General features: G+C 37.0%; 1 protein-coding gene across 1 annotated transcript in view; it reads left to right on the top strand.

Moving 5' to 3' along the window:
- PKP2 (plakophilin 2) overlaps positions 1-22,389 on the top strand; it is a 151,301-nt gene that overhangs the window by 79,021 nt on the left and 49,891 nt on the right. Inside the window, exons 6-7 of the mRNA XM_036759443.1 lie at positions 2,391-2,568; positions 19,588-19,705. Coding sequence (XP_036615338.1) covers positions 2,391-2,568; positions 19,588-19,705 — 296 coding nt within the window. The remainder of the gene's footprint in view (positions 1-2,390; positions 2,569-19,587; positions 19,706-22,389) is intronic.

Raw genomic sequence — 22,389 nt, 5'->3', positions numbered from 1 at the left:
GGCTGAGACGTCTGGAAACTGCCACAGCTGCCAGTGATTCAGTTGCCTGAGGCCTGCTACTGGTTTCTTGGAGCTAGGTCTGTGCTGGTTTGGCCTGTGTCAGATTGTGCTTCTCTTTTACCCTGGTGCAACAAACCTTTCCTGCTGGCACTCTATGTTGTCTTAGGCTGGAAAATTGTTTCACTCTGTCTTTTTGTGGGTTTTCTTGCTTTAGAATTTGTTTAGAATCATTATTTAAAGGGATTTGGAGGAATTTGGGGGAGAGCTTCAGCAAGTCTCTGCCTTTACTCTGCCATCTTGACTTTGTCTACTTATCTTAAATAATATTGGTGACGCAATGTAGTTTCCCTATTTTCCTCTTTTAATTAAATCTATTTTAACTTCACCTTTGTTTGAGATGATGACTGCCAACCATGTTTTTTTAGATAGTAGATTCTACTCCAGCCCTTTATTTTATCTTTGTATGTATCTCTCATTTTCATTGTTTCCTGAAAGAAACATATTGTTGAATTAATATTTTTAATCTGTTCTCCATTTCCATTTGATCAGTAAATTCATCCCATTCACATTCTAAGCTGTAATTACTGGTGTACTTCCCTCCTTCCTATTTTCCTCACTATCCTTCTCATCCTATTTCCCCTATCTCTCCTCACTCCTCTAATTTACTTCCATCTGCTACCTTGCCCTCCTATTCCTTAACCTATTCATTCCTGTAAGAGTCCCTCCATTATCCCTTCCACCTACCCTATCCTCTTGCCCCCTCATTTCTTTCTGAATTTAGAAGACCTTTATACATACATTCATACATGTACGTACATTATATATAGAGAGTATGTGTGTTCCTCACACATTATATTCTATTTTCCATCTCCATGCTTGCCCTCATGCCTGAAATTCAATCATCCTCTACCTCATCGCTTAGATTCCTCAATTTCAAAGCTCAGCTCAAATGCAAAATAGCCCTTATTATCTTTTCCCACTTGTGCCTCTACCCTCTCTCCTAAATCTTTCAAATGTATGTGTTATTTCCTCCCAATAAAATTATAGCCCTTGATGCACACTTTTAATCAAGAATATAAACTCTTTGAGGACAAGGACTGTTTCGTTTTTATCTTTGCATCACCAGTGCCTTGCACAGTGCTTGTGATACTTGTAGGCTTTTAATGAATCCTTGTTGATTGAATGATTGAACCTGGGATTGTGGGTAGACATCTGGTCATTAATTCTCTGGATCAAAGATGCTTAATCTCTGGATGTGAAGCTCGAAAAAAAATAAAATAAATGCTAATTAGTTCCATTACTTGACAGTGATTCTCCTTCACCTCTTCTCACAAAAACTGGAATCCACATTTAATTACATTTTAGTTCTTTCCTTTGGTACTTGTTTTATCTTTCTCCTTTCAGTATTAAACATGGAGCAACTAGGTGGATTGGAGGGGGAGGAGCCAGAGACGATTATACGAATACCTTGATACAAACCTTAAAATTATTGAATTTTCCACGTTACCATTGTCTCTCTTTCAGCTGCCAGACCATAAAATAAGAAAGGGTGCATCCAATATAAATTCTGGGAGGGAATATACTGTGTCTTCAGTATGTTCTGGACAGCATTCAATAAACATTAATGGGTGAAGTTTATGAGACTAGTGTTAACAGGTCCAATTGGAATATTTGTCCAATCTCCCCTCAGTATCAAAAGGTAAAACAAAGCATATTGAGGAGCTCACATATATTCCTAAGAAAATAAAAAACAAATAAGGCTTAAGTTTTAGTTTTTATGTCTCCTGTGCAGAGATAATTTGGTATAGTGCATGGAGAGTAAGTTTGGGAGCCAGAAAGATCTGGGTGCAAGTCCTGCCTGTTCCTTGCCTGTGTGATGTTGTACAAGTTGATTGACCTAGAGAGTACTCTAGGACTTTCAGAATAGTGCATGTTGCACAGAAAGTGCCAAACTGCATTTGCAGAAGGAGGTTCCTCATTCGACAATTCCCTATATCAGTGAAATCACAGATCCAGTCCCTAGATTTTAAAGTTCTAATTTGTTATTCTCATGAGGTCAGATCCCTGGGTTTTTTTCCTTCACTGAAGTAGCAATAAATAATTCAATGTCTGTGGCTTTGATTCACATTCCTATTTATTTTAACTTAAGCACACCAGTTTCATTCTGTGGGCCATATATTTTATGGAATTACTTCACCTTGTCTAATGAGCTTTGAACCAGTTCATTTGTGGGTTTTTTTAAAGATCATTTTGAATTATCTTAAATCCAAAGGATGATGATGTTGACTCATCAATAAATTAGTAAACAAGCACTATTAACCTCCTGCTATGATTCAGTAGACAGTTAAGCACCACCTTCTACTATCCTGTCTTGTTCTCTTGTTTTGTAGGTTTGATGTGGAATTTGTCCTCTAATGATAAGCTCAAGAATCTGATCATTACAGAAGCTTTACTAACCCTGACAGATATTGTCATCATTCCTTATTCAGGATGGTCTGAAGGTGACTATCCCAAAGTAAATGGCTTGCTTGACTTTGATATATTCTACAATGTCACAGGAAGTTTAAGGTAAGGTCATTTTTTCTCCCTTTTATAATCTTCCCATTCCCTTTCTGTATATGCTTTAAGCATTTTATCTGGGTCTTTCCCAAACCTTCCTGCACCTACCTACAAAGGCAACTGAGAGAGGGAAGGAGCTATAATAATTATTTAAAACTATCCTAATAACATAATAATAATGTCCTATTTCAGTGCTTCCTTATGGGGATTGATACTCTGTAATGTAATAGAAGAGATCTGAATATGGGTTCAAAAATAAGCTATCTATCCATAATCTGAAGAAAAATCTTGATAACATTAGAGAGGCCTATCACCACAAAAGTGGTCACTAAATGAAATATTTTTGGTCACAGCAACATGATCTGACTCCTAATCCTTTTTGACCTATTTGCTTCTTTTGCTACTGTTGATCACCCTCTCTTTCTGTACACCTCTCTGTGTTTTTGTGACACTACTTTCTCTTTGTTCACCTCTTACTTGTATGATCACTCCTTAGTCTCCTTTGCTGCTTACCATTCACATTATGCCCCTAACTGTGGGTCTTCCCCAAGGTTTTCTTCTGGGTAGTCTTCTCTAATCTCTCTCTTTTGGTAATTTCATCTGCTCCCTTGGTTTTAATTATCTGTAAACCAATCACTACCAGGTCTATATGTGAACGGCTGTGCAATTGTGTGGATGGAGTAATGAAACATAAAAAGACAAAGACATGGGGGTAGGTGAGTCATATAGTCTGGCTATAGACTGATTTTAATGGAGTTACTGACAGTATTTTATACAGCTTAATTGCTGAGTCATCCTGACTTCTCAGAAGAGTACAATGAAGTATTAGGTAATATATTTTATCTCCTTGTTCCTGGGAACAAGACACTAGTCTCCTACAGGCTAACCAAATTGAAACATTTCTGTTCTTTCCCCTGTAGATAACCATATTGAAACATTTCAGTTCTTTCCCATGTGGATAATCAGCTATGAGGGCAAGTTTTCTTTGCTCATCTTCTTATCCTAAAAATGGCCTTTGCCGTGCATAGACCTATCCTCAAGTGATCTGCCGTGCAGAGATGTAAGAGGCTGCTTTGCAGAGGTATAATGAGGCCTAAACAGTAACCAGGATATAGCTGGCTCCCCACATCTATATATCCAGCCTTAGTCTCTTTTCTGAGCTTCAGTCTTGAATCATCAATTGCCTGTTGGATGTTTCAAAATAGGTATCTCGGAGATATATTAACATGTCTAAAAATTAACTCATTGTCTTTCCCCTTAAGACCAACCCTCTCCCATACTTGCCTTTTTCTGTTGTTTTTTTTTTTAAAGGCACCACCATCTGTCCAGAATTCCAGGTTTTTAATCTCTGCATTTTCCTTGACTTGTCAAATCTTGCCATTTCTACTTTCACATCTCTCAAACTTAACCCTTTCTCTCTGCCACTACAGCTACCACTTTACTTCAGGCCTTCTTTTCTTCTTACCTAGAATATTGGCACAGCTCCTAATTAATCCTCTTTCCTTAAGTCTTTTCCCCCCTTCAGTTTATCCTACACTCTACCACCCAAACAATTTTATTTAAGAGCATATTTGATTATCTGACTTCCCTATTCAAACAACTCCAATGATTTTCTATTTCTCTGTGATAAAGTGTAAAAATTTTAGTTTAACTATTAAGGCCCTTTACAACCTAGCTTGAACCTATCTTTCTAGCTTATGAAACTCAACTTCCCATCTCCTTTCTATTGCACTGGCCATTTCCCATGTTTGGAAGAATGCACTCCCTCCTAACTTCCACTTTGTATCGTCTTTCTCTTCTCCTGTAAGATACAGCTCAGGCCCCATATTTTGCACTGGGCTTTCTCTGACACTCCGCCCCACTCAACCTCCAGTGCCCTTCCTTCTGAACTACTTTGCGTATATTTATATTTGTTAACTTTATGTGTAGGTATATATATAGTATACATATATATGTACATATACATACATTGAATGTATGTGTATACATATATGAATTCTTGTTTCCCCATTAGAATGTAAGCTCATTTAGATTAGGAATTGTTTCATTTTTTTTTCATACTTACATCTCTAGCACCTAGCCTAGTTCCTAGCACCTAATAGGTACTTAATAAACACTTGTTGACTGATTGTTAAAGTGTAAAGGAGTTGCATTTTGTACCAATGAAGAGCAGAAGCATAACTGGCATGGGATTTGGCTTTGACCCAGGGCACTGATATGAGGGAGAGGTAGCAGTGCTGAACTTCTGACTAGAAAATGGAGTTCTATGCTTTTTTCCTGAAGTAACAGCTATTGTCAGTCCTTGTAGTCCTTCAAAGATGTGAGGTACAGTAGTGTCTGGGGTTTTCTTGGGGGTGGGTAGCCTCCTTCCTGGTGTCACTGAATCTTCAATGAGACTGTCTTCTGCAATGCTTTCATTCATATTATATTTTGATTATTACTAGTGTGCCACATTATAATTACAAATGGTACCTGCCCAATTGGACCTATCTGTACATAAGAGGTATCAGCCAATGAAAAGAATAGAAATTCACATGAAAGAAGAAAAAAATATTTTGTTGGTTAAAGCTAAAGTAATTCCATTTACAATACACTTCTAGATCCAAAAATGACTTAAGAGAGGCTTGGTGAATATATACATATATTTTATATTTATGTGCATAGGTATACATGTATGTGTACAGATATAGCTGTAGGCATATCTCTATTATACACATGTAGCAGTATAAAGAAGTTGGTGTGGTGATCATAATTATTCAACCATTCCTATTTGCCATTTGTCTACTCATTGTCCAAATAGATATTCCCAGTGTAAACACTCTTCCTTTACTCTGAGAAGTAGGATTAAAATATTTGTAATTCTGTTTATTTGTTAGCTTTTAGCCCTCAGCCAGAAACATCACTTCTGTCAGAACACATAATCTTAGTTTTTTTCTCTCTCTGTTCTCTGAGGATATTTCTTCCCTCTGTTTCTTCCTGTCACCTATATTCCCAATAAGTGTAAGCCCAACTAGAAATTACCAGTGGTTATCCCCATAAAGATAAAATAAATATATTTTTTAAAAAAGTTAAGTACCCAACCCATGCTCAGAGGAAAAGGATTAATCTCTTATAAAGGAATTCAGGGAGAAGACATCTATGATTACCCCCTTGGGTTCTATATTCTAGGGGTTTCAGTAACATCTTCTGTCCCAAAATACCTTATACCCAAGCAACATCACTCCCAGATCATGGCCCCTTTTCTTGTGGTAGTTGCTTGTACTTGTATTTTCTCTGCTTTATGTGATTTCCTATAGCTTCTCTTTCTTCAGCTCCATGCTTCTGATTGTTCCATCAGGAGTTAGGTTGCTCCTTGTGTCTTTCTCATGGACTTAGTGAAGTGACTTTTAAAAGTCACCCTGAGGAATAACCTATCATTCTTCAACTAATTGTTTTCCCCCTTTTTGGTACCCTCAAAAGGATTAATTTTCCCTTTATAAAGGAATCACCTAGTATAGCCTCATTTTACATTTATTTTAACATATTATCCACACTCTTCTCTGATTTGGTCTGGGGGAGGCCAGTTGCCTTAAGTATGTATATATGTCACAAAAGATCCATTATTTTCTTTTAACTTGCTGCAATGTTCAGTTGTTCTTAAAGCATTAGAATATGTTGGTGAAGGCATGGATCCAGAAGGACATTCTCTGAAGCTACTCTCCCAACCTCCATTCACCCTAGCAGGCTGTGTCCTCAGGTGGTGGCTACTATTAAACACTAAAACAGAAGGGCTACGCATGGAGAAAAATGGTTTGCAAAAATTATTATAGCAAACTGTTTTCTCCATCAAAGACAATGAGACCCCTACACTTGGACACTAACACTATAGTCCATGAAATGTTTACAGAGGAAGTAGAAATGGCACTAAAAGGAACAAAGAAAAAGCAACCAGATTTTAGAGAAGTGGCCCAAGCCAGCCGTCCTTTTTTCTTCCTAGCTCTTCTGATTCTTCAGACTCTGCCTCCCTGTTTTAGCTGCCTTCTTACCCTGGAACATTCCTCCACCTCACAGGTCCCCTTCTCCCACTGCTAAGTTCCTCCCAGGGCCACCATTTTGGAGAGGGATCTAGGCTGGCCATCCTACATTCCTATTCCAGTTCTGTTTTCAGCTCTCCAATCTGTAAAACCGTGCTCCTGCACAGGTAATACCCCTAACATACTTTTCAGCTCCATTTTATGTATTATCTTTACTCATTAGAATGTCAGCTCCTTGAAGGCAGGGTCTGTCTTTATTTTTGCTCATCTTTTTATCCCCAGTATTTAGCATAGTGCCTAGCAAATAGTAAGTACTTAATAAATGCTTTGATGCCTGACTACAGAGAAAATCCATGCTGCAGGTATAATTAAGAGGGCATTGAAAAACTTATTTAAAAGGTATCTAAAGGAGAGAAAGATGCCAAAGACATTGAAAAATCTTGGGTCTTAATGTTTCTAAAGTAAGGTGATAGAAAGAACATCAAAAACTATTTTCCTATATACATACTCTCCCATGTATACAATATCTTTTCGGATGTCATAATGGATGTCAATGTGGATGTTGAGGGCATCGCCAATGAAAGTATTCGTTGGAAACAAAGAGGCTTTCATGAATAATGCTCAACATCTTTACCATCTCACAATTAACTGAAAGGTGTGGAGAATGTAAAATCCTGTTGGGTAGGCAATAATCACAATATAGACAATAATTGCAAAATTATGTATGTAGCTCTGTATTGCAAAATGTAAGAGACTCCACATATAGAAGGTAGAAGTAAACCATTTATTCAGACACCAGAGAACCAGATCTCAAAACGAATAAGTCCAATCCATCATAGCAGCAAAGAAATTAAAACACATTATCACAGCAGAGAATGATTCCATCTCAAAACCATTCATGCCCCCTGCTGGGGCCTTCCCACAAACACACTCACAGGACAGCTAGCACACATCTGCTATCTCCCTCTGCCCTAACCACTCTGAGCATTTTCTGCTCCACCCTTAGGTAATATCCATTCAAAAGCATTCTTAGGGATTCTCATACATATTCCAGTAGAGATATTTCTTATTTCTTTTCTATCCAATCAGAAGTCGTCTAAACAATGTAAATCATATCCTGCCAAACCAGGTATTCCTGGATACGGTGGTGGGACATCTTCCCTCACAGTCTAATATTCAATTTTTGATATCTTACATGTTTGCTGTTTTCTAATTTGCAGATTTGGGGTCATCACTCTGGCTAGAGGTACACTTCCTCCTAATGGTCTATTATTCAAATTATGTAAAGCAATGAACAAATTATCCTTCCAATGTTGATATGAATTATTAGAACTTAACTTTCTTAGCTGTTCTTTCAGTAATCCATTCATTCTTTCAATTAACCCTGATGCTTGTAATATAGAATATCACATATCCATTCTGTATTGTTTAGTACACCAAATCTCTTCATCTCATTACCTTTGAAATGTGACCCATTGTCACTCTGAATCTGCATTGGGGTTCCATAATATAGACTTATGATACCTAGAGTTTTACAAGTATTTTTCTGGGTTGCATTCTTGTAAGGACAAGCCACTAGTACACCTGAATAGCTGTCAACACGTTAAGCACAAATTAATTTGCATTCTTTATCTTGGGATAGTGGTCCAATATAATTTATCTACCAAAACCGTGCTGGAACTTTTCCCCTTGCTACCTCTCCAATTAGTACCTGAGGAAGAGTTCATTCATTTTCCAATTGACATATATAACATTCCTCTGTTACTCATTTTAACAATTAATGAGAGATACTAATATGTTTATGTTATGCCTACCGGTGTATAGCCTGTACCCCTAAATGGCCGGCTATTTGGTGGATCCATTTTGCTAGTACTGGATCATCAATTGGTATCAGAGTAGGGACAATATGTTCAGTGGCAATCTTTACTAGTTGATCAGCATGACGATTGTACTCACGTTCTGGCATGGTGAGCCTCTACATGAAAAACTGACAAATTGGTAACCAAAGATTTGTCCTATATATCTTCCCATACTTCTTTGCCCCAAATTTGTTTACTATGAATTGCCAAATTTTGATTTTTCCTCATGGGCATTCATGTAGCTAACTCATTAGTTACTGCCTATGAATCAGTGAATATGTCACACTGTCCTTCTTGTTCTGTTTTGATAGCTTGATGTACTGCCATAAGTTCAGCATATTGACTACTTCCACCTATTCCAATACTTTCCAAAGTCCACTTAGTACATGGGTTATAGGCTACTGCTTTCCAATGTCTTTTGTGGCCCCAATATTTTGCAGTCCCATTAATAAAACATGCATGTTTCTTCCCTTCTTCAGTTAGTCCATCATATCCGTCATTCCATTTTACCAAGGATTGTACCAACTGTTGCCTTAGTTCATGGGGTTTATCATTTCCCTCAGTGTCCATGTTTGCTAAAGATTCATGTAGAGCAGAAACTCCACTTTATGCCTGTTTTTGATCTATTCTGAATATACCATTTACATGTAATTATGCTAGCCTCTTGCTCCTGTTCAATTCTGTGAGATGCTGGGGTACTCACTACCCAAGTCATAATTGAGATTCCAGGCCTTCATATCACTTCATGGCCCAGAGTCAGTTGTTAAGTCTCCACCAAAGCCCAGAATGCAGCTAATAACTGCTTTTCAAAAGGTGTATATGGTAATCCAGATGAAGGTAGTTTTCTTGACCAAAACCCTAAGTGTACATTTTGACTTTGTTGTTTCTGCCATAAACTCCAATTCATAGTCATCGTGTACATTCACTTATAATTCCACCAGTCCACTTTGCATAGGCCACAAATCCAGAGCCAATTGTATAGCAGCTTTAGCTTCTTCAAAAGCTTTACTCTGTTCAAGTCCCCAATCAAATTCATATTTTTTCCTGGTAACTTTATATAAGGGTTTCAAAATTTGCCCAATATGTGGAATGTGATTCCTCCAATATCCAAATAGTCCTATGAACTTTTGTGCCTCTTTCTTATTGGTGGGGTTAGGAAAGTCTTGAATCTTTTGTCGAGCTTGTGGGAGAATTTCTTACAGTGCTTTATTCCATTTCATACCCAAAAACTTAACAGTTTGAGCTGGTCCTTTGAACCTTTGCAGGGTTAATTTCCCATCTTTTGCTTTTCATATGCAGAATTAAAAATACAAAACTCTTCTCTACTTCTTTTACATTTTCTCCCTGTATCAAAATATCATCTATGTAGTGGGTAAGCGGTATACCAGGTAACTTCAACTCATCCAAATGTTCAGCCACACTCTTATGACAAATAGTTGAGCTGTGCAGATATCCTTGTGGCAAGCGTATAAAAGTATATTGTCAGCCTTGCCATGTGAAAGCAAACTGATCCCATTGTTTGGAGTCTATTGGGATCATAAAGAAAGTATTGGTCAAATCAATAATTGTCTACCAATTCTCATCATATTCTGTTATGTTAAGGTAACAGTATCTGGAACAGCAGCATACAAGGATGGAGTCACTTTATTCAATTGTCTGTAATCCACTGTCTGTAATCCACTGTCCATTCTCCATGTTCCATCTGACTTTCGTACTGGCCATACAGGATTATTACAAACCTAACACTCCTGCTTCAATATATTCCTTTATAGTATTTATTGGCAATTTCATCTTGCCCACCACACGATACTTCTTCAAAGTAATTACTTTGGAAGGTTCAGGTAAAGTCATTGGGTAGGTAATATCAGTTAAGTTGGGTGTCTTTGATTGAGTCTTATTAAGTGCTAAGCCCCAGACCCAAACCCCTATCTATTAGGTGCTAAGCCTGTGTGGGTGTGAAGTCCTCAGGGTCCTAAGAGGAGTTGCTAAGACCAGAGCCAATAGTAAGAACTTAAGGTCTGGTCACTCAGATGACATTTGATGATGGCTAAAGAGTGCATAAAAAGAGAGAACAGAGCTATTTGCTTGGTGCTCTCACTCTCAGTGGAGTGCTGATGTGGAGACTCTGGGCAGCTGTAGTTAAGAGCCCTCCAGCTTGTAAACCCATATGTTTGGAGTTTGTTAAAGCCTGGTAACTATGAATTGAGGTTTGAATCAGACAAGGTCTGTCTGTTGATGTTTGTAATTTGCTTGTAATTGATCTGAAGTTCAAGTTGCTGGCTTTTTCCCCTGAACTAAGTGAATGATATTTGTATGTTGGATTAAGGTAAGATTGTTAACCCCTTAATGTTGCTTTCCTTAGTAAAGCAGATCAAAAGAACCTGTGTTGGCAGCCTTCTGTGTGCTGGTTGTTGTAAGTTTTACACAGCCACAGTAGCTGCTAGCAAGATTGTTGAAACAGGTACATTTCTACTTTTCCCACTAAACCTGTATTAATTCCTATCTTCCTTACTGCAAATTGATATCTCCCCTCAGGCAAATTCAAAGTCATACCTTTCAATTTATCTGTTCCAATGATGTATTCAGGAATGGGTACAATGACCGTGGTATATTCTTTCTTAAGCAATTGCCCAATTTTCATCATCACTTTCACTTGTTTGGCTGATGTTTCAGCCCCTCCTAGTCCTGTCATGGTAATAGGAGTTCCATGATTAAATTTGTCAGGGTTTCCATAAATCAATATGGCCTCTACTCCAGTGTCTGTGAATGCCATAGTTACAGTATTTGATCCATTCTTCCAATATATAGTCAGATTAATACGGAGTGTCTGTAATCCTATCTGTGTGTTTCTTTAATCTGAGCTGGGGCTCAGCTTATTCCCTAGGCTACTTGAAAGTGTGACTCACTTGGATACAAGGCTTCAAGAGCTGTAGGGGCAATTCTTCTCTATTCTGTTTGCTATTAAGCTCCTTATCTTGGTACATTTTGTATAGCTGATCAGTTGGAATACCGTCTGTTCTTCTAAAATCTACCCCTGCTTTCAACAGAGCAGTAAATATTTCTCTCCTTGTCACTCTGTTGCAACTTTGAATCTACTGGTTATTTACCCTTCTGTCTTGAGAAAATTTATCTTTTCCCCAGTCTCCTAAGTCTTATCCAGCACCTCTCAAAGAGTGTTCCCTACTTCTTCAATTATCAAAGTTAGAATTACATGTTTATAAGTGGGGTGTGCCATTTGAACTATTAAATTCCTATGAGAGACTCCCAAGGGAGTTTCAAAATAAACTTCAACATTCCCTATCATAATAGCAGTCTTCATTACCTCCTCCTTTAACTTTCTCATACAGTCCCTAATTGAATACGAGGGTCTATCTGCAGTAGGCCATGTAGTATCAGCAGCATATTCTCTTTTACAACCAGTCGAGGCCAAAGCCAACAAATTGGTTGTTTGGTTACCTCCTTACAAATTATAATCTCTAAAAACTCGCTGTACAAAAGAATTCTGATTAATACTTATGAATCTCATACAATCCAAAGTATCTACAGACACTGATGTGGCCCCTTCATCACTGGTTCTCACCACCCAAGATATTAATGATTCTCCCATTTTCTGGGTGAACCTGCTCAAGGTATCTGTGATTTCCTGTTGTGTAAAATCTTCCAAAACTTCTTGAACGCAGTATTATGATCCTGTGTTTCTTGCCTCTTCTGCTGTATGGAGGGCACTTCTGTTTGAGAATGTAGCAATGTCTCATTCTCTATGTGAGAAGCACCATGCAAGAAAGTATCACCTCGTGTCTGAGGTTCTAACTGTCGTATCTTCCTGTCTAGATTCTTTCCCCCTGTTACCTGTAGTAACTAGACAGGCTGCTAGACTCGACCTGGGCTGAACTGAGGTGTACTCTTGACCTCCTTGGCTCTCTCTGACTTCTGCTATTCTACCACTTGAGATTCCCCATCTTGCTGTAGTATAGGAGAAGCACTCTCACTTGAATTAGCAGACCTTTCAGCAGCTGTGTGGGTCTGAATTCTCTCTCATCATAGTCTATCCCTGCTTTCATCTATAATAGGATAGGCTGTGAGTAAAATCCAGCCTTGTCTAGAGACTTCTGTTGGCATTTCTCTACCTGGTTTAACTGTAACTTCTTTCAGACATCTTTCCAAATCTCTAGGTTTTCTCTTCTGTACTGTTTCCAGTCCTTACTCAAACCAGTGCCTTTAGACCATTCCCTTGCTAGGGAGGAATAAGTTACATTCTCCCATCCTGGGATAACCATTTCTTCTTCTAAAGCCCTTCTACCTCCAAACAGAAATCTTATATCTTGCAATCCTGTTCGTAACACCAAATAATATATCAGTAAGTCCATAATAAAAATGTAGATGATAATTGTCAAAATGCCTATGTGGTTCTGTGTCACCAAGTATATGAGACTCTCCACATAGAAGGCAAAAGAAGTAAACCATTTATTCAGACACCAGAGAACCACATCCCATAAGCCATCTACCCAATCCATCAAAGCAATAAAGTGTTCAATACATAATGTCACAACATGGAGTCTTGCCATCCCAAAACCTCTCTGACCCCCTGCTGGGTTCTTCCCAAAAACAAACTCATAGTACAGCTAAGTCACAGTCTGTTCAGCTCTAACTATCATGACGGCGGCCATTAACAGCCGTAACTTCTCTCTCTTGCTCATCATTTCCTGTGACATAACTTCCTTTTCCTGTCAGGAAGCTCCTCCCAAGACATGTGATTTAGGCCTCCTGTGACATAAGGAGGTCATATGGCCTGTTAATGGGTAGGAAAGATCTTCAAATCTAAATTGCTACTACAGAAGGGAATGAGAGGAAGGAAATTCGTAGATGCCCCTATTGCCTTTTTGAAGAATTTAACTACAAGTTGCAGAAGAGATCCAAAAAAATAGCTCACAGGGATGGAAGGATCAAGTGAAATTTTTTTCATGATGGGGGAGACATGGACATGTTTGATAAAGTCGTCAAATGAGAGAATGTTGAGAGAAAAAAAAGAAGGCCCAGGATAGAGACTTCAAGCACATTCACATTTAGGGGACATTGTATGGATGATGATACAGCAAAGGGAACTGAGAAGGGATGGTCAGGAAGAAGAGCTCAAGGTCAGGAAAAAAATAGGGAGAAAAAGGGTAGTTAACAACGTAAAATACTGCAGTGAGGATAAAAGTCACCTCTTCATCAGAGACTGTATCAAATGAGAATAATATAGAAAAGGAAATGATATCAAAATGTTGTGAGATAAAGTGAAGAAGAGAAAAAGGAGCTCATAGGCAATGACATCTATTTTCTCCAAAAATATGGGACAAGGTCCTTAGCTGACAAGGTGAGGGAAATAAGTCCTGTTAGAGATCTGAGGATAGAAGAGAAGGTTTGGAATAGTTGTGGTGAATAGAATAGATAATCAACTAGGGAGGAAAAAAGAATTAGCTTTTTGAGGGCCCAGTTGAGATTTGATAAACTTAAATTTGTAGTGCACCTAGTCAGTATCAGTGAGATAGGGAACAGCTTCTTAGTTAAGAGATGGAGTATTGAGAAGGCTATGAATTTTCTCCTTGGTAGATTTCTGAAAACATTGTACATTACTTTGTGCCTCAGGATGTTTTATGTTTTTTACTTAAAAGAGAGACAAATTAGGTCTCTCTTAGACTTTTTTCGCCCTTGAGCCACTTAGTAGGGCAAAAAAATCCATATGCCTCACCCATTCTTCCTTGCATTACAAAAACCGAGCCTTCAACAGAATTAAAAGGAAAAATAGTGCTGCAATGATGAACTAATGATATTAAATTCAAGCTACCTGGTCAGCAAGTAAACAGGAGCAAAATTTAGGGTGGGAAGTTTGCAAACTACAAGTCAATATGTAGTGAAAGGAACAAGTATAGGCCAGTATTTTTAATATCAGGAAGTTTACACAAGAAACTAGAAGAAAAAAGTGAAAAACTGTCTTTAAAATCCCTCAATTTCTCCTTGTTTGCAGCTTGGTTTAGCCTCCTCCTGTGAAGAGTTCATTTAAAGAGTGAGCCCATTCCACTTGATAGGCAGCTTTCTCTCTCTTTTTTTTTATTTTTAGTTTACAGTACTTAGTTTTGCATGTTCTTCAGTTTCAAATTTTCTTCCTTTCCCTCCCCTTCCCCTCCCCCCCCAAAATGGCATGCAGTCTGATATAGATTCTACATAACCCTTTGCATTAAACTTATCTACACAATAGTCAAGTTGCAAAGAAGAATTATGACCAATGGAATGAATCCTGAGAGAGAAGAAACAAAACCAAAAAAGAAGAGGAAAAAAAGAGAGAGCAAATAGTTTGCCTCAGCCTGCATTCAGGCTCCACAGTTCTTTCTCTGGATGTAGCTAGCTTTTTCCATCATGAGTCCTTTGGAGCTGTCTTTGAGCCTTGCATTGCTGAGGAGAGCCAAGTCAATCAAAGTTGGTCATCACAGGCAGCTTTCTCTTACTTGACTTGGATTAGACTACTCAGGACAGACTTACAGATTTTGTTCTAAGATTATGCCAAACAACTCCAATTTTTCAAAGTATGCCTGGGAACCACTGAAACTCTGGAAAATGTATATGACACATACAAGAGAGAATATTTAGTGTTCTTTCATCTGTAAAACTAGGGGGTTTAACTAGAAAATATCTTCCAAAGTTCTTTCCAGCATTATAGGGTTTCTCATTCTAAGAGTTGGTTAGAAAGAATGTGGAAAGACAAAAGTTGAGAGCATTATTTCTCTAAAGAAACCTGTAAACACTTAGGGATTTATAGATTTTTAGTGTTTCTGGTTTGTTAAAAAAAAAAGTGAGAACTACCTTCTGTACGTGTGTGTGTGTGTGAATATGCACGCACACACACACACACACACACACACCAGTTAACCAGTATGCAATTCAGTGGAATGAGACTTCCCCTTGTTCTCACTAAAGTTCTGTTTTAGAAGAGCCAAAACAATAGCAAAGAAATCTTCCATTAGTCAAATTATAAAGATTCTAATATGCATTCTGGTTTATAGTCTATAATTTAGTGTCTATAACTCTAATTCAGTGGCTCTCAACATTTTTTGTTTCATGAACCCCCTTCAACATTAACAACAACAACAAAATGTGTGTGAACTGTCAGAGTAATTTAATACTCAAAATATTCTTTTAGATTTAGTGATGAAATATTTTTGCCCCCAAAAACTCCAAATTAAAATTTGTTAAATAATTGCAATTACAAGTCTAAACTTTATTAAATATATATGCATACATGTATATATTTGCATATACATGTGTGCATATATGTATAAAATTACAAAACAATCATGAATATTTTATATATGATGTTCTTTCAGCATTAAAAGACATAATCCAGAAAGACTTCATGTACTTTTTACTTATTTTCTGAAAGACTCCATACTATAGTACTTGATTTTACAAATGTAAATGAGATTTTAAATTAAATTAGTCACTGCTTGGAAGATGTTTAATATAAATAACATAATAATCCTAAGCCACATGTTGGACATTTTTTATTTAAAGAAAGGTTCAAAATATTTGGCTTGACACCAAATACATTCTTAAATCTGGTTCTAATCAAATTTATTTCTGAATTTTGACTTAAAACAAGAATAAAGTAAAAATGCTAACTCAAACAAGTATGTAGTGGAAAATGGTAAGAGAATTTTATCAAGCTCTTCTGCTGAGAGATGGAAATTCATTTTTTCAAAAAATTTTAGCTACCTACCTAATTGATGAAAATGAATAGCTAATTATAACAAAATATTTGCTTTTCTACTGGCTAATTATAAGTACCATATTAGATGTACTTAAAGTTAAATCCTTTATAGTGAAGAATCTCTCTAGACATGACTTTCTTTTCTGCTACCACTGACACATGAGCTAAAGTCTCACAGAAACTACTAAACTAACTAGTGTTGCCAACCAGTTCATTTGAAAATCTGCCAGATAGAAGAATACTAACATAAGTAGAGAATAAATTTAGATTGGAAAACAGTCTCTATACTACAACACGAGGCAAGATAAGGTTTGTTTCTGCGCAGTGTACATGATGTTTTCAAGATAGCTTATAATGTTGCAAGCCCAACAGTCATGATTTTCTAACAGTCTGGCATTTGTGCTAGAAGAATGCAATTATTTGTGTTATATTGATCATATGATTACACAGATGATGTGGTATGACTACAGGGAAACTAGCAAGCTGTTCTAGTAACAGTATATGGAACACAAATGATGGTATGGACATTTTTTTGATCATCAATTGGGGATACTTTTGCCCTTTGACTATTAGTTTCTATTAGTTTCAAAACACTCCAATAACAGGTTGAGAAACTACAAGGACACATTGTACATAGGACAATAAGTGATGAGTCTGATGTAATCACTGCTCGAATGACAAAATTATTCTGCCCATGATCATGAAAATTTCAAATCACTGCAGAAACAAATCTATAATATTTCATACATGCTTGTTGTTCAAGAGGAAAGGTATTTGGAATACTACTGGGTAATTATTTACTGCTTACAGTGCCATTAAATTGTTAGCATGAATCCGTTGGGCCATCATTGCTTTGGAGTTATGAATCACCAAATGGGAAACACTGCTGTAATTTTTTTTCATATTTTAGTCTTGTTTCCTCAGTAGATTGCAAAATCTTTTAGAGTAGGAACCATATCTTGTTCTTATGTCACCCGTGCTTCCTAATATAGCACTGTATTCCTAGTAAGTACGTGGTAATGCTTGATTAATTTTTATGAACAATATATAGGGTACATGGAAAATGATAGTGCATGCTTATGCTACCTCCTGCTACTAGGAAAGCCTGAGGGTGTTAGATCACTTAACTTTGGGAATTCTAGCTGCAGTAGAGCTAGGTATCTGCACTAAGTCTGGCACAAATACGGTGAGCCCCTGAAAGTGGAGAGCCACCATACTGCTTAAGGAGGGACAAATCAGACAAGGTCAGAAAAAAAGGAATGTTAAATCTTCTGTGTCAATCTCTGTTGGGGCAGAGCCCAAGAATAGTTACTATACTTCTAGCCTGGACAAGATAGCAAGTCAAATTTCTCCCCTCTTCTCCCCCAAAATGTGAGGCAATTGACACTTGGAGAAGGATTTTTAAACAAGTCATATTTATAGAATTGTTTGGTGAGAATTGATGTTCAGAATGATAACTCTGGAATTGAAGAGCTGGAAAAGGCCTAAATCTTCATTAAGTCCAGTCCTCTTATTTAACAGATGAAGAAACTGAGGTTATAAGAGAAAAATAATAGCCAACATGTACATTGTGCTTTAAGGTTACAAAAGTGCTTTACATGCTTCATCTCATTTGCTGCTCAAAACTATCCTGTGAGGTAGGAGCTATTACTTATCTACATGTTACAGATCTTGAGAATCTTGGGGCAGCTAGGTGGCACAGTGAGTAAAGCACCAGTCTTGGAATCAGGAGGACCTGAGTTCAAATCCAGCCTCAGACACTTGACATACTTAGTAGCTGTGTGACCTTGGGCAAGTAACTTAACCCCAATTGCCCTGCCTTCCCTCCTCAAAAGAAAAAAAAAAAAGAATCTTAAAACACAGATATATTGAGTTAACTTCTCTATTCAATGTGGTGATACAATATTTCAATTGTCATAGAATTTCAAAGTAAGCAAAGTTCAAAGCAAGTGAAGTATAAGTTGCTCAAGCTTTCACAGCTATAAGAATCTTGGGCAGAATTAGAACCCAACAAGTCCAATACTATCAATTACATCACATTAACTCTTATGAAGCATTTCTTATGTTACCATGGGCAAGTCATTTAATCTCCCTAAACCCAAATTTTCTAATCTGTAAAATGAAAAGGTAAACTACATGGCCTCTCTAAGGTCCCAACCAGTTCTCAATATAGAACCCCATGATCCATAAGGTCAAGTGTCCTGACCAATATCATACTACTATCAGATCAGAATAAAGACTAGAGTCTAAGTTTCTGATATCCAATCCAGTGCCCTTTCTGCTAACCTATATACCCCTTGCCATTTACCATTAAGGAATGAAAATGGTGTTCCTTTGAGTAAAATAGATGTAGGGTATTCAGTGCAATTGTATTTTAAAGTAGTAGTTCACAGAAGCAGAGGACTTTAATTACTGAAATAGAAACTTACCAAGTTTCAAGGGTTCATAGATGACTCAATTCTAGATATCCTATCCCAGTTTCTCCTGTATCTCAGCCCTAAATCACCAACTGCCTCTTGGAAAAGATACAATTGATTATCCCATAGGCACCTCAAACTCTGTGTCTGAAACTGTCAAAGGTATCAGTAATTCTTCTGGTCACCCAGGTTCCTAATCTCATAGGTATCCTTAATGTCTTACTCTAACTCGTCCCACATGTCCAGTCAGTTCATAAATCTTGCCATTTCTACCTCCCAACATTTCTGAAATTGAACTCCTCTCCACACACCACTACCATAGTTCAACCTCCAAGACAGTTCTCCTGGACTACTGCAATAACTTCTCATTGATTTCTCTGCCTCAAGTCTCTCCCCACTCCAATCTATCTTCCACTTCACTGCCACCCTGATTTTCTTGAAATATGGATCTAATGAAGTCACCACGCTACTTAATAAATTCCACTGGATTTTTATTACCTCTAAGATAAAATTTAACCTCCTCTGTCTGGAACTTAAAGTCACAATGTGGTCCTAACTTACCAAACTTCCCAGCCTTAGTACATAATTCTTCCCTTCATGATATAATCTAACCAATTTGGTGTTCACACATGACACTCTTTCTTATCCCCTTGCCTTTGCACTGGCTCCTTTTCCTGGAATGAGCTCTCCTATCATTTCAGCCTCTTACAGTCCTTGGTATCTTTTAAGACTCAGTTCAAGTGTCACCTTCCACATGAAACCTTTCCTCATAATTATCTTGTATTCACTTTGCACATACTTTTATGTATACATATTGTCTCACCCCATAACATCTTTGCCTTAAGGGCAAAGATGAGTTTTGCTTTTGTCTTTCTATACCTAGTATAATGTCTAGTGCTTGATCTATGGATTGAAGAAACACAGGAAAGAGATTGAAGTGAAAAAGGCCCACTTCACTCATAATGGATTACTTGTGATTTTATCTTATTTAACAGAAATATGAGTTCTGCTGGACCTGATGGAAGGAAAGTGATGAGAAGATGTGAAGGACTGATAGATTCTCTTGTGCATTATGTTAGAGGAACCATTGCAGATTATCAGCCAGATGATAAGGTAAATCAGGACAAACCAGCAAGAGACAATTCTTTGCACAAAGACTGTCATTATCTTGGCATAAGTTATTCTAAGTAGTTTCTAGTATTTACACTTTATCCATTACTCATGGGATTTGTCTAACTGAAGCCCAATATCGCAATCTCTTACACCATTGACATGTACCTTCCTTTCTTACTAAAATATCTTTTCATGGGATAATTAGCATTATATTGACTGATCCCTAATAATGTGTCAATCTAAATAATATTTTACCTAGCACCAGTCACGGATGCTTCCTAACATGATTTAACACTTAACATCTTCAAATAAGTACTTAATCCATAAACTGAGTTTAGAGATATGAATAAACAGGGAGAAAAAAATGCCAAACATGATGAAGAAATATCTTGTACTCAGAGAAACCCAAAGGGTAAATCTAGAAAAAGAGAGAAAATCCCTAACAAGGCCAAGTAGGGCCTTAGGAAAAAGAATTTCCTTACCACAAGATTAGAAGAGAGCCTATATAAAAATGAGATATAAAGTGGAATATTCAGGGAAGAAAAAGTGGCAAGAACAGTTAATACTTTAGGTGGTAAACCTTACTCAAGAATTGAACTCCCTGAAAATTAGGATTGGCCAAATTAAAAACAACAAATCCATGCAATGACTAGAAATAGTAAATATTAAAATAAAATGAAAAGATGGAGAAAAAAGAAGAAAATTAAGGTAAATAGTATCAAAAACAACTGATCTAGAAAACAAGTTGAGGAGAGATCATCTAAAAATCAATGGACTCCCTCAAAATCAGGAAGGAATTAAAAAAAAGAAGCTTGACTACCAAATTTTCAGAAATTAATAATAAAAAGCTGTCTCGATGTCTTAGAATTAGAAGGCAAAATGAATAAAGAAATAATCCAGCTATTGCTTTCCTAAAGGAACTTCAAGAGGAAAAGTCCCAGGAATGTCATAGCCAAAACTCTCATCAAAGAAAAAGAACTTCAAACATCAGAAGTTCAAGTCTCAAGAAATTATAGCCAGGATCACATAAGATTTGGCAGCTTCTACAAAAATGTACAGGGGTCTTATACATTTTAATTCTAAAAGGCAAACAAAATAGGCTTGCAGTCAAAAGCAACCTACCCTGAAAAGCTGAGTATAATTCTAGAGGGGGGAAATGAACCTCTAATGAAGTAAAGGATTTCTGATAGTATTTTATTTTTTCATAACTGCATGTAAAGACAATTTTTAACATTTTTTTTAAATTTCGAATTCCAAATTTTCTCTCTCCTGCCCTCCCTATTCCCTCCCTAAGATGGTTATCTATTTGATGTAGGTTATATCTGTGCAATCATGTAAAAAATCATATTATTCATGTTATGAAGGGAGAAACAAATCAAAAGGAAAAAAAAACATGAAAAAAATAGTATGCTTTTGTCTGCATTCAGACTCCATCAGTTCTCTGGATATGGATTGCATTCCTCTTTGTATTGCTAAGAAGAGCTAAGTCATTCACAGTTGATCATCATACATTGTTGCTGTTATTGTCAACAATGTTTTTTTTTTGGAGGGGGGAAGGCAGGGCAATTGGGGTTAAGTTACTTGCCCAAGGTCACACAGCTACTAAGTGTATCAAGTGTCTGAGGCTGGATTTGAACTCAGGTCCTCCCGACTCCAGGGCTGGTGCTCTACTTACTGTGCCTCCTAGCTGCCCCCTGTGAACAATATTCTAACCTGGTTCTGCTCATTTCACTTTGCATCAGTTCATTTAAGTCTTTCCAGGTTTTTCTGAGAGCATCCTGCTAATCATATCTTACAGCACAGTAGTATTTCATTACAGTCTTATACCATAACTTGTTCAGCTATTCTCCAATTGTTGGGCATCCCTTCAATTTCCAACTCTTTGCTACCACAAAAAGAGCTGCTACAAATATTCTTGTACAAATACATTCTTCCCCCCCTCCCCCACCACCCTTTTTTTAAAAAATCTCTTTGGGATAGGAATATAGGAATGGTATTGCTAGATCAAAAGGTCTGCAAAGTTTGATAGCCCTTTGGGCATAGTTACTAACTGTTTTCCAGAATAGTTGGATCACTTCACAATTTTACCAGCAGTACATTAGTGTCTCAATTTTTCTATATCCCTTCCAACATTTATTATTTTCTTTTTCTGTCATATGAGCCAATCTGATAAGTGTGAGAAGTTGTTTAATTGGCATTTTGCTAATCAGTAGTGATTTAGAGTATTTTTTCATGTAACATAGACAACTTTGATTTCTTCATCTGAAATCTGCCTTTGACCCTTTATCAACTGGAAAATGATATGTTTTCTTATAAATTTGACTGAGTTCTCTATATATTTGAGAAATGAGGCCTTTTTCAGAGATACTAGCTGTAAAAATTGTTTCCTTATAATCTTGGTTGCATTGATTTGTGTGTGCAAAACCTTTTTAATTTAATGTAATCAAAGGATCATATGCTATGATCAGGTGGAATGTATATATCAGGAAGAATGGAGGACTGCTTCAATATTGGGAAAACTTTCAGCATAATTGATCACATCAGTAACAAAAGCAACAGAAATCATATGATTATCTCAATAGATGTAATAAAAGCTTTTGACGAAACACAACACCCATTATTGTTAAAAACACTAGAGAGCATAGAAATAATTGGAGTTTTTCTTAAAATGATAAGTAGCATCT

This window comes from Trichosurus vulpecula, chromosome 5 (genome assembly GCF_011100635.1).
Source record: "Trichosurus vulpecula isolate mTriVul1 chromosome 5, mTriVul1.pri, whole genome shotgun sequence".
NCBI lineage: Eukaryota > Metazoa > Chordata > Mammalia > Diprotodontia > Phalangeridae > Trichosurus > Trichosurus vulpecula.
Note: the sequence above shows the minus strand (reverse complement) of the source record. Positions and strands in the feature narration are given on the sequence as shown.